This window comes from Epinephelus lanceolatus, chromosome 21, assembly GCF_041903045.1.
Source record: "Epinephelus lanceolatus isolate andai-2023 chromosome 21, ASM4190304v1, whole genome shotgun sequence".
In the NCBI taxonomy this organism is placed as follows: Eukaryota; Metazoa; Chordata; class Actinopteri; order Perciformes; family Serranidae; genus Epinephelus; species Epinephelus lanceolatus.
Window position 1 is genome coordinate 37,138,033 of NC_135754.1, and position 12,748 is coordinate 37,150,780.

A 12,748-nucleotide genomic window follows, 5' to 3' on the forward strand; every position below is an offset into this window, starting at 1 on the left:
TTTCGTCCCTTTTTTATGTCTCCACGACAGCTACAGATGGACGCGTTATGTTCTCAGGTTGCCTGTCTGTATTGTGAACACGATATTACAAGAACACCTTGAGGGAAGTTCTGTAAGTTTGGCACAAACTCTACTTGGACTCAAGAATGAATCGATTAGAATTTGGTGTTCAAAGGTCACTGTGACCTTGCACCATCTGACTTATAATTGCAACATCTCAACAACACCTTGAGGAACTTTTTCAGATTTGGCACAAACGTCCACTTGGACTCAACCCTGAGCTGATTCGATGTTGGTGGTCAGTGGTCACTGTGACCTTGCTTCCATATCATTTTTGTGAACACAATAGATTAACACCTGGAGAGAGGTGGGTTTTTTTTTAATTTGGCACAAATGTTCACTCTGAGTCAGGGATGAAATTATTAGAATTTAATGGTGAAAGCTCAAGGTTACTGTGACCTTACATCTGTACCAGTCTCCTGAACATCCGGAGGGAATTCCTTCAAATTTGACACAAACGTCCACTTGGACTCAAGAATGAACTGATTAGATTTTGTGGTCAAAGGTCACTGTGACCTCACAAAATATATTTTTTGGCCATAAGTCAAGAATTCATTCACTAATTATGACCAAACTTCACACAAATGTTCTAACAGGATAAAATAATGAAGGTCAAAAGGTCAAAGGTCAGCTTGACTGTGACATCATCATGTTTTAACGTCATATCTCAGGAACAGAAGGGGAGACATTTGGTCAGATACTGAATTGGTGACTCTAATCTTGAAACTGTGCTGATTGTATAGATCTTCTGTGTGTGAAGCATCCATGTTTTCACTGACATGGATGGAGACTGTAACTTGACGGGTTCGTGGAGACGTATGAACATGTGGCGGTGATTCTAGTTATTGAAGAACGGACCAGCAGGAAGCCGTCTACTGATCTGACTCATCTCAGTGCTCCTGGTGAGTTTGTAACTGGCATGTTGAACACTGGATCAACACCTGCAAGTTTATTAAGTTATTCAACTCTGTCTGCAAGAATATGTAACTTTATTTTATATAACAGATTTTACAATAAACCCAGATGTGTTTTACATTTAAACAAATATGCAGAAGAAAATAAATAAAATAAGTGCTACTACTGAATAAGAATGTGGCTATTAATCATAATTTATTATTTATTTAATTAAAGAATAATTTAATCTGATGACCCTGCCTGACTGTTGGCAAGAAAAAATGTTAAAACCTATATTTTTATGTTGGAAAAAAAAAAAATCAAAATTACTGAGATAAAACTGAAACAACAGAACTTATAACTTCATTTTAATTGTTAAAAATAAATAGTAGTAATAATAATAATAATAAAAATAAATAAATGTGAAGACAACCAGACAAAATGCAGTAATTTTATACTAAAGTCTATTATAATAAATATTTTATATAATAAACCAAACACATGGGAAAAAACCTAATATATTGAAATATATATTATTATTTTAAAAAAATATATTTCTAATTGTTTTTTATTAAAGAAAATGAGTAAAAAGAAAAATAGTTTGATAAAGAACAAATTTATATTTTACTGGCTCATAATTTGGTATTATTTATGTGAATTTCATAATCTTTGGTTTGTAAACTGACTCCCATGTATTTAAAATTAGCCGAAATGAATCAATACATTTATGATATATGCCTTTCCTTTAATTTCCTGTCACAGACAAAGATTCTGAATATCACATAAAATAATGTTAAGTCTTTATAAACAGTAGCAACCATAAATTTGGAAACATCTCTGACGACAGCAGAAAAGACGCAGACACAGTTTGTGGATGAGCCGAGCGAAAACAACAGTTTATATCATCTTTAAATTTCTTCAGAAAATGTTCTGCAGTGAAAAACTTGTGCCTCATTCTGAAGGAAACTCTCTGATCTGATAAGTTATAAAGTTTTTATGACCAAAGTTTGGATGTGTCATGACTGGTGCTGTGCTGCAATTCCTCTGTGTGACCACTGGAGGGCAGTAAAGACACAGTTCTCACACTCCTCTCTGTCAGCCTGTCACTGTTCACACACACACAATAATTATTAGCATTATTATTATTATTCTCTCTACCAAACTACACCTACCAACCGTATTATTTCGCAGAAGGAAGCGTGTGTCTCACGGACGAGATGCTCATGTTTGTGACAAGGTGCGATGTAAACACTGATGCTGACCTTTTCACAACTCTGTGAATCCTGGGATGGTGAAGGAATGACCTGCCTTACTCTGCCTTTGATTGGTTTGCCCTGACGTTCTTACCCTAACCTTAACCATGCCAAGAACTTTGAAGAATATCGAACTTATCTGTAGCCAAGAATCAACGTCATCGTCCATACAGTGAAACAACGACAGAAATAAATCATAAAATAATGAGGCGTTTCTCTTTAATTGGAACCAAACCCCTCATTTATTTCCAGGGTACAAATTCTGGACGTAAAGTGTCACTGAAATGTCCAACAGGAAACATGAGGTGAGGCGGTACGGTGTCCTGGTGGTGATATTCTCTTTTCAGCAGACGGACAAACTCAGATGGAGGCTGATTATTGGTTTTGGACACAAGGCGGTCATTTATCAGACTGATAACAGCAGTCCACTCAACACTCTTCAACTCTCCGTCCACAGGAGGAGGAAGATCCTTCTTCAGGGAGGGAGGGGACATCGTCTTCCTCTTCATCACACTCAGATCAACTACGTGACCTCTACTTCTTCGCTTTCGTCTCCATCTTCACCATGTCTGCGAACTCTGTGAGACAAGGATGGACATCAGGGACTTAATGAAGCTGTGTTTCACATTTTGTCTTTTTGTTCTCTCTGATAAACCGTATGTTTGTTTAAATAAGCTCACACATTCTCTCTCCTGTTTACTGTGCACAGCCTAAAGAGTTACTCAGTGCTGCCCCTCAGTGGTGACCGCTGGGAAAATGTGACAAAGGCCCTCACCTGAATAGTCAATGCGTCCGTCTCCGTCAGTGTCCACAGCCTGGATCATGGCCTCCGCCTCCTCATCAGACAGAGGAGCTGATGGAGCTGCAGTCGGGACAGTTGACAGGATGTACCTGCGGAAAGAGCGCGTTATTAAAAATGTTCCTTCGTCAGCATGAACACACACTGGAGTTCTTTTCTAAGGTTTGTCCTCACTGTGTTTCTGTTCCTAAACTTTACCTCTGTAACTTTATGTTTATGATGTACCCATACGTTAAGGATGTACGTCATTCGTGGGCGTTTATTCTTAAGTTAAGTACATTGAGTGCCTCAGAGGATAAGCGGTCAGAGACAACAGATGGATGAATGGAAGTTTTACGTCTTCAAGTAAAGTAAGTAAAGTTTTGACCTTTTTAACTGGAATTGTTGACCATGAGAAAATGTCCTTTAAATGGGGGCGGGGCTCGTACTTGATCTCGTTCCACTCGATGTATCCGCTGCCGTCTTTGTCGAGCATGGCGAAGGCCTTCCTGATGGCGTCCTCTCTCTGCTCGGACGTCTTGAACTGCCTCATGTACTCCAGAAACCTGCTGTAGTGAAAGTTTCCTGCAGAGGGTGACATGAGATGACATCAGGCAGTGACATCACAGTGACGACTCATTCATCACACCGCCTTCCACACACACACACACACACAGAGTGTCACCATGCGTTCTCATCTCCTGTGGCATGTGCTCGATGTCCCGCTCTGTGAGCGAAGCGCCCATGGCCACAGCCACCTTCTTCACCTGCGGTCGAAAGTCGTCCTCCATGTTTTGCAGGCGTGTCCTGAGCCGGAGACCAACAGTTATTATTTACTTCAGTTATGTTGCAAACCACATTCATGATGAACATTTTCAAAGGTTTTACTATCAGCCTGTTTTCATTCATTAAACATCGTTGCTTTGTCTGGGATTTCGGTGTCAGACACTGACGCCGAGTGACACCTTTTGCAGCATTTTGATACCCTGCAGGTAGCGTCAGTTTTCAACGCAGCCAGACAGAGCCTTTTGCAGGGGTATGATACACCTCTGGCTGGCTGGACAGCAAATTTAGTGTTGGTATGATAAATTACTGCCTGTAACGCCATCATATAAGGAGCTGGAAAGTCCCTCTAAGAAGGGAGGGGAGGTGAACGGGTCCACATACCGCGGACTTTCACCCAGGAGCCTGCTGTTCTCTTCCTGTCTGAATGTTGATCCAAACCATGATGTTTTTATCTAAACCTAACAACGTGCTTTTGTTGATGAAGGAAAAAAAACATCAATTGGCGGTGTTGTACTGACGTAGTGCTTTTATTTTGAAAGAGACTGTATTCAAACTGTACATTTCCTGTGAAAACAGAGGTGTATTTTAAAAACAGACAATGCATGTAACAGGCTGAAGTTGACACGGTGTCTCAGAACGTCAACAACCAACACACCCAGGGTACCTTGGATGCCATATGTGGATGTGGAAAGTCCATGACCAAACGTGGACATGTGACGAGTGTATTGTTCAAGCTCCTCCAAACTGGGATTGTGCCGAACATCATCTACTGTATGTAACACCCAGACACAATAAAACCACATCACAGGACTAGTGTTGATTAAAGTCAACTGCTGCCTCCGCCAAAAAGTTGCACATCATTACACCACAAAAACGGCAGCTGACGGCCAACCATCACCAGCGTTCTGCTCCTGCTGAGAGGAAATAACTCTCCACCAGCAGACGGCGGTCGTCTGTATTCATCATTCTTGATGCTAGTTAGCCAGTTAGCACGTTAACAACACAATCGGAGCATATTTACCATGTGCCAGTGAACAACAACACAAACCATCAGGAAAAGTTTCTGCTAAAGAGAAAAATAATCTGACCTTATGGAACAAGTTTGGTTTGGTCTCGCTCCCTCTGGACTTTAGCTCTGCATTTACTTTGCTTATTTTCTCGTGCGCTGAGCTCATCTGACCATCAGCTCTGACATTGCTGGCGCCAATTCAACCTTCATGTTCTCACCCTGAGTTGTCACATGAGGCCACTTTGTCAGCAGCTTTTCACGTCTACATTTTACACCCCAGGTATCCTTCTGCGTCTGCAGTTGATGTTCGGGGACACTGCAACTAACACCAGGACGTCAACTCTACCTGCATACAGGAAGTGAACAATGGGCTTCCGGGTGAAAGTCCAGGGTTTGTTGGGACCATACACCTCCCCTCTCACCTGCCCTATAGAGACCTGACAGCTTCTCATATTGGGTTGATACTGGAGGCCAAACTGACGCCATCCAGCTGCGTTATAAACTGACGTTGCTTGGCGCATATTATACCGACATTGTTACTGGTGGCGTTTCTATCTGATGCTTCGTGGCAGCATATCACACCGCCACAAATTTGTGCATTGGTGTCTAACACAGAAATCACTGCGGGCTGATTCAACATGTTAAACTGGCTGAAAAAAACACAGACAAGGGCCAGAGAGGGGGGGCGGGGCTCTGAGGGCAACAGGCGCTCACCGACAGCCTGATACTGACCAACCGCCGACTGTCGGCCTGGTGTGTCAGGACTCTCACAGACACCTCACATTATAACCACTTCAAATATTCGCACTATCCCTTTAATGATCCCTCTGATCACCCTGCTGTGACTGACAGGAAGTTGTGTGCAGGTGATTTCCTGCGTCTCTTGGCAGACTCAGAGGCTTGTTAATCATCACAAGCGACTCCAAATCGATAGCAGCTGATCTACCTGCTGAAGTGATTAGTCAGAGCTGGGTTACTCATGCAGGATGGGTCACAGATATTTTGGGTCCTCGTCTTCACAGCGTCTGTTAGTGGTGATCTCAGAGGACACATCATGTCAGTGTGTGAGTATGAGAGACGTGACGGGGGGAGTCAGGGACTGTGATGAACGAGCAGAGATCCTCAACATGAAGCAGAGAGCGTTGCTGCGTTTCCTCTGGTTGTTTCATCATTCCTCCTCCGCCCGTCGACGCTCCCACTTTCACACCATCATTTACACTTCAAGAACTTTCTGATGGAGATGAATGTGTGTTTTTTCTCACTGGCCTGACGCTACACACACACACACACACACACCCGAGATCAAACGAGACCGTTCTGCTCTAAAGAGAAAAAGTCTGCAGCTTCTTTTCGACACCGACAAACGAGCACCACAGCAGCAAACCAGAAAACTAGAGTGAAATACTGGACCTCATCATCAGATCCATCCCATCGACATGTATCCTGTCTAGAGCTACTCACCAGATTCAAGGTGTCCTGGTGCAGTACAGCCCACCCTCCCTCTCTCTGCCTGTCTTATATACGAGGAGGACGCAGCCTCCGGCGGCCTTGCACCTGTCCTGTTCTCCCCGGCGGAGACATTCTCCATTAAAACTTTGGCTCCTGCTGCGGCACACAGGACACATCTCTGCAGATGTACTGAGGCAAGACCCCACATTAGGCCTGTTAATGGGGTTGAACTGGAGGACAGCCCGGGCGGCACTTGGAAATGAGACAGAATATTTGGTGCATCCAGAGTTTCTCAGTAAGATTTCTGCAGTGTGCCTCAGAAATAACTGCTGACACACACAGCGACATCTTCACCCACCAGTCATCAGTTATGCTCAACGTTAGAGACGGAGACGGACGGAACCTTCTGTTCGAATTCTGCGTTCATTTCATCCATGTTTGTGTACGTTTTCTGAAAGTTTACGAACCACCAGGAATGGTGGAGGCAATGTAGCGTAGTTCAGATACGACCACACAAAGAAATTTAAATACAACCAAACAAAAAATCAGTAATATAGTGAGAGGAATTCTCCGTCCGCGTGTCAGGATGTAACGTTACATGGCCTCCATTTGAAGGTACAATATTACCACCTTCTCCACCATCGCCTTATTTGTTCCGACTCCGCCCTCTAGTGCCACCTACTGGCTGTATCTATGCCAATAGAAAGGACACATGGAAGCTTGAGGGAGAAATGGCCTTAAATGTTGGAGCTGTGCATTTCTGCGAACCGTGAATACATAACATTTGTACGTTATTATGAAGCTGATACATTTAGATTTAAACTGAGGTCATGGTTTGGAAAAGATCACAGCAACAGGTCGCTGTAAAACAACCTGCGGTGGTCTGCAGCTCAGCAGACATGTCTCTCTGAGGCGTCACCATCCACCAGCCCCTCCACCTCCTGATGACACAGGAGCTCATATGCTACATCACATTACAAACACTGATGTAACACTCGGGCCACACTGCCTGTATGAGCAGCCAACACGATCTCATCCCAGCTCCTCAAATATGGCCGCTCTGTGTGTGCCATTCAGATTTGAACTACAACTGACTTGTTGGGTGTCCTCCTGTGTCTGTTGTTGACGTTCTGGGATGACGTGTCAGTTTACACCTGTTACATGCATTGTGTCTTTCAAAATAAACTTCTGTTTTCACAGGAAATGTACAGTTAGACACAGACAGTCCTTTCAAAATAAACTTACAGCACCAGTAAAACACCTCGTTTTTACGTTCATTTCCTCGTGCAACAAAAGCACCTAGTTAGGTTTTAAAAACATCACGCTTTGGCTCTACATTCATACAGGGAGTGAACAGTGGGCTCCAGGGTGAAGGTCCAGGCTTTGTTGGACCCATCCACCTCCTCTCCCACCCTACAGGGACTTCTCAGCTCCTTAAATTACATTGTTACTGGCAGCGTTTCAAACACAAAATCGCCCAGTCGAAGCCTCAAGGTTTCTCGTTCCTCAACCACTGTAAATTTATAGTTGGTTTTCTGTACTGTTATTCAGTCCAGCAGTGTAGCTGTAGTGACGGCGACTTCAGCCTCTTGGTTGAAAACAACTGTTGGATGGACCGACGTCGTGTTCATGTCCCTCTCAGGATGAATCTCATATTTGAAGTGTATCTGATTTTTCCACCTGCTCCCGTCACCTGACACCTTCATCCACATGCTTCCTGTCTCCACCTCCCCTCGTCAGCTCATTTCCTGTCCGATGGTTGGAGTTACTGTGTGAATCTGTCTGCCTCTGTGTTTGGGTCCAATCCTGCGTTTCCTGATTTGCGATGATGACAGAAGCAAATCAGGACCTATTCATTCATCTTGTCTCTCCTCATTAACCCGAATGTTTTGTTTTTTTCTGGAATCACTGGAGTCAGCTGATTCTCAAAGCAGGCTAAGGCCCTGACACACCGAGCTGACGGGCCGTCGGTGAGCTCCTGCTGCCCTGATTTCTGCGGTGTGTCCTTGTCGGCTTTGTTCAGCTGATTCAGCACATCGTCTCTGCTGTGACAAAAATCCCTCTGAGTGTCAGCTCTGCTCACGCTGCTTCTCTGATGTGGGTTTGTGTGTCGGGGCCTTTAGGCTGCTCAGAAAGGTTTTGACATGTTAGTGATGTTCTGACATACAGAACACTATGTAGTTGAGTGTTCCTGATGCCAGAGCCAGTTATACCTGACCCTTAACACCTGTAGCTGTTCTCTGCAGGCAGGAAGTGGAGACCTGCTTCGTTTCACAGGCAGCATCAGCACTTTGATCAGAAATCAGTGTTACAGTGATGAATCAGTTCGAGGCGACGGTCCCGGCTCCCTGCCAGCATCACGACGCTATCAATATACTGTCATTTTACAGTATCGACACTGTCTGTTACTGTAAAAATGAAACACAGCGTATTTCTGTGATGATTTGGGTTGACAGTAACATCCTGTTTAGGGTGTCCTAACAGTTTGCTGTCAACAGGCACAGTCGATAAAACAATAAACCTAGTGTTGTCTGTGAGCTGTGGCAGGAAGCTAAAACTCTTAAATTCAGCTTGTCACAGACTTCCTTCACCCCCTCACCACATGACAACACCTGCATGATGCTTAATTCTTTTGGCTGATGTTGATAGCAGGAAGTAAAAAATTCCATTTTCAATATATATAAATGAATATATCAATGAGAATGTTGTTCCTCAGATGCAGACCATTATGAAAACGATACCAAAACAAATTGACAGAAAGCGCCCTTAAACACAGGCTAACTGTTGGAGCTATTCAAATCTCCATCTCAAAATCTCCATTTTAAAACCAGCTCAACAGCCTGATGAGCTTCAGTCTGATATAAAATAAGACTTTAATTATCATCCACTTTGTCGATGTTAGAGCTGATCAGTGTTGATGCAGCAGGACTTGTGGATGTGCGACACATGTCCTCCAAACTCTGCGTCCTCCTTTAGAAAAACTGCTTTCAAATGACAGCTTCTGACGTCCCTTCAGGAGGTGATGACAAATTACTACTGTCTGTTTTCCTGAAAGAAAACTGACCATGAAACATAAAGCGCGAGCCTGATGTTAGAGTAATGTTTTATCAAACACCAAATTCTGCATCCAACACCTATTGTACAAAATGTTCATGGCCTCCGTCCTGTTGCTTTTGTTTAACCAGACGTTGACGTGTTTGTTGCTGAGGTAGTGCCACAGAAAGACGTTTGGTCAGAACCATGTTAGTCAAAGAAAACTTTATTTCCATTTACAGTATTATATTTGGTGGTATGGCTCCTTTCTGGGGCCTCTCTGCCCTTCCTCAGGCCTACACAGAAAGCCTAAGGCAGAGAGAGCACACCTCCCTGCCCTGCCCTTCCATGCGCCTACATGGAAAGCCTAAGGCAGAGGGAGCAGCAGCAAAGACAAAGAGATCATCAACAGATCCATAATAACATACAGATGTAAACAACAGACCCGCTATCAGGTGATTATTGTCAGTAGCTGATAATCTGTTAATCATGTTCTTAATCAATAATGGTTCAGTCATTTGGATGCCTGGGTATTTGGAGACAGCGGGCTCACAGGTGTGTGTGTGTGGGTGTACTGCTGCATCTTTTAACATCAGGTGAACTGTGTTTGTATCAGTGATGTTTTGTTGAGAGACCTGAAACCTTTGAGTCAAACGTCTCTGATGTCACTGATCTGAAGGTTGGAGCGAGACCACGGTGTGACAGCCTCAGAGATTTAAAAACTTCAACGCCCTTTGAACAAAACTGTCCTGCACAAATAAAGTGAAATGAATCTCATGAAGCTCCTGACACGTGTGCTGAAGGACTCTGATTGAGAGTGACTACATGAGGAGACGTTCAGCCGAGGCCTCACATTCAACAGACGCGGAGGATCAGCGCAGACAGCTTCCTAATGATGTGTGAACACACAGAGCTGTATCCTGTCACAGAGTGTATGATACTACTGCTCTGTGCTGTGTGTGAAGATATGTTGAATCATGCATTCACGTTTATTCCTGTAAGACACAGCGCAGGGCAAACATTGCACAGAATGAGTGAGGAAGAGCAGCGAGCTTCAGACATGTTACATGTTGATGGAATGAGGCCGTCGTGTGCTGTGAAACCCAAAATACACCAGAATAACTGTGAACATTATTCTACACGTCACATTTTACTGTCCCCACAGGAAACACAGCTTTCTGTGGAGCTTTGTGTTTAAACAGCTGATTAATGATTCAGAGTTTGAAATATGAACAAACCCTGTAAAAACTTTTAGAACACAGACAGGAAGCAGAGTGTACAGTTTGGTGATGTCGGAGCCTTTAAAAATATGATTAAATAAAGTTACAAACGTTTTGGAGCAAAAATAAAACGTTGACATTTTAACTGATGAAACTTCTCCAGCTGATCACTCACATTAGGACAATTAGTTTTTGTATCACAAGTTGTCTGAGTTGGTTAAATTCAACAAAATCCTTATGAGTTGCTGGGATAGCATGTTAGCGTGCTAACTAGATAGGCTATGCTAACACATTAGCTTGCCAATAGGCCAGAATATTGTTCAGTAACAAATAGTAAAGATAATATCGTTTTTCAGATGGATGGATGAGGAACGTTTGTGTCTTCACTAAATTCTCAGAGTTCATCTCAGCTCTGTTGTGCTGTGGTGGAGGCAGAACTCTTTAATAAAGTGGAAATAATGCTGTGTCTGTGTGAAAAAATCCTACAAAATAAAATGTAAGCAGAACTTCATTGCATGTTTTTTATAAAGCTAAAATAAATCTACACTTTTATTTTCTTACTGTAGAAACAGGAAGTTGAGGTGGGACAGAATGCAGTGAGGCACCTTTAGAAAATGTGAACCAATAGTCAGTCCAGGAGAGGCAGGCAGGGGGGTGGGGCCTCAGAAGACTTGTGATGTCACTACTGAAGATTAACCTCCAGGAAGTTCCCAGAGGAGTTTCACTGCTGTTTGATGATGAGACTGAAGAGATGAAGGACACCGGCAGCTGCCTGTCAGGTGAGACAAACATGTCTCACAGAGACAGACTGAGACACATCAGGTCAGCGTCTGTTTTTTGGTTCATTTCACAGAAACTCAGTGACAAAACAGTTCAGTTGGTTTAGCTGCAGAGACAAACTGCAGGACCCTCAGGATGGAGACACACTCTGTGTCCCTGCAGTCAGAGGACAGAGGACAGTCCACAGCCTCTCTGTGTCCCTGCAGTCAGAGGACAGAGGACAGTCCACAGCCTCTGTGTGTCCCTGCAGTCAGAGGACAGAGGACAGTCCACAGCTTCTCTGTGTGCAGCCGCTGACTGGAGGTCAGTCTCCAGAGCTGCTGCCTGCACTCTTCCTGTGGTCTATGGTGGCGGGGAGTGAGGCGAAGGACACACTGTGATTTGAGGCTAACATCAGCCACATAAACGTGAACATGCAGATGCAGTCAAGAGCCTTTAGGCCAAAACACACTGGTGCCAAACGGCATGCACCACAACAGCTGCCCAATTATTTTTTAGGTTCAAGCCAAGATGCACACCAGCTACACCTCATGGCACAGTCCTGTTTCCAGCCTCGCTGCTCCTGATCTAAAGACTCCCTGCCTGTACACACTGACTCCTGGAACAGCTCCACTCCTCTCCTCACCATGGACGTGGTTGTCGCTGTCTCTCTGTGTCACAGAATGGACGAGCAGAGACTCATTGTTGAGGTTATAGCCCCTTTTACACTGCCAGATTTTCAGTGAATGTTGGGCCGTTTTGCCAGCAAGCTGCGAGCGTTTAGACACACAGAGCCGGATTGGCGAGTTGATGTGAGGTGCCCAATTTTCCGCCTCGTAGGGTGGACATATTGGTGGAACCCTTTTAGTTTAAACAGACCGAGACACCCTTCCACAACAGGAGGGGCTGTTGATGACTTGTGGGAGGAGCTGTTGATGACGCCGCATGTGCGAGCCACTGGCGGTGGATAAACAGGAAACAGCTGATAGCAGGAATTAGCGGGCAGCTAGTAACAAGAGGGAAACACAAACCTGACAGACACTGTAAAGATGAGCAACTGGGGAGACAAGGAATTGCGCGCCCTCCTTGTCCTCACAAACGAAGAGGCCATTAACCGTCAGATGACGGGGACGGTGAAGAACGGGCCGACTTACGAGAGAATCGCCGAAGGACTGACCAGCCGCGGCTTCCCTCCCACGTCACTGTTTACGTCACACGCTGAGCTACACGTTTTGTTACTTGCTCACGCCCCCCATTGCCCCGAAAAAGGCACATTCTGTATAAACAAAAGTAGGTAGGCGGCATTTTGCTGCACTCCCCGATTTTGTTTTTATACTGCCAATGCTGAAAAAAGACTGATTGGGCTTTCCTGCAAATTTGCACAATTCCTGTTTAAAAAGGGCTTGAGAAATGTCCCGTCATTATAAAGACAGTGACAGAGAAGTCAGAGGTGTGGATTTCATCTCTTCAGGTCAGAAATCAGGTTTGATTAGGGGCTGAATATGTT

At 44.2% G+C, this 12,748-nt stretch overlaps 1 protein-coding gene across 1 annotated transcript; it reads right to left on the reverse strand.

Annotated features, from left to right (window-relative positions):
• Positions 1-2,477: 2,477 nt before the first annotated feature.
• Positions 2,478-6,288, reverse strand: LOC117246730 (parvalbumin-like EF-hand-containing protein). Its single transcript, XM_033610667.2, has 5 exons — positions 6,242-6,288; positions 3,671-3,792; positions 3,435-3,570; positions 2,983-3,098; positions 2,478-2,785 (listed from the first exon to the last, which is right to left on the reverse strand). Exons 2-5 carry the CDS (start codon positions 3,774-3,776, stop codon positions 2,742-2,744), a joined length of 402 nt encoding a protein of 133 aa, XP_033466558.2. The 5' UTR covers positions 3,777-3,792; positions 6,242-6,288; the 3' UTR covers positions 2,478-2,741.
• Between the last annotated feature and the right edge of the window lie 6,460 nt (positions 6,289-12,748).

Excerpts from the sequence above, each read along its gene's own strand:
- LOC117246730 (XM_033610667.2), bottom strand. The coding sequence starts at position 3,776 with ATGGAGGACGACTTTCGACCGCAGGTGAAGAAGGTGGCTGTGGCCATG. Across the intron at positions 3,571-3,670 it reads ACAGGAGATGAGAACGCATG|GAAACTTTCACTACAGCAGG; the intron begins GTGACACTCTGT and ends CACCCTCTGCAG. Across the intron at positions 3,099-3,434 it reads ATCGAGTGGAACGAGATCAA|GTACATCCTGTCAACTGTCC; the intron begins GTACGAGCCCCG and ends CTCTTTCCGCAG.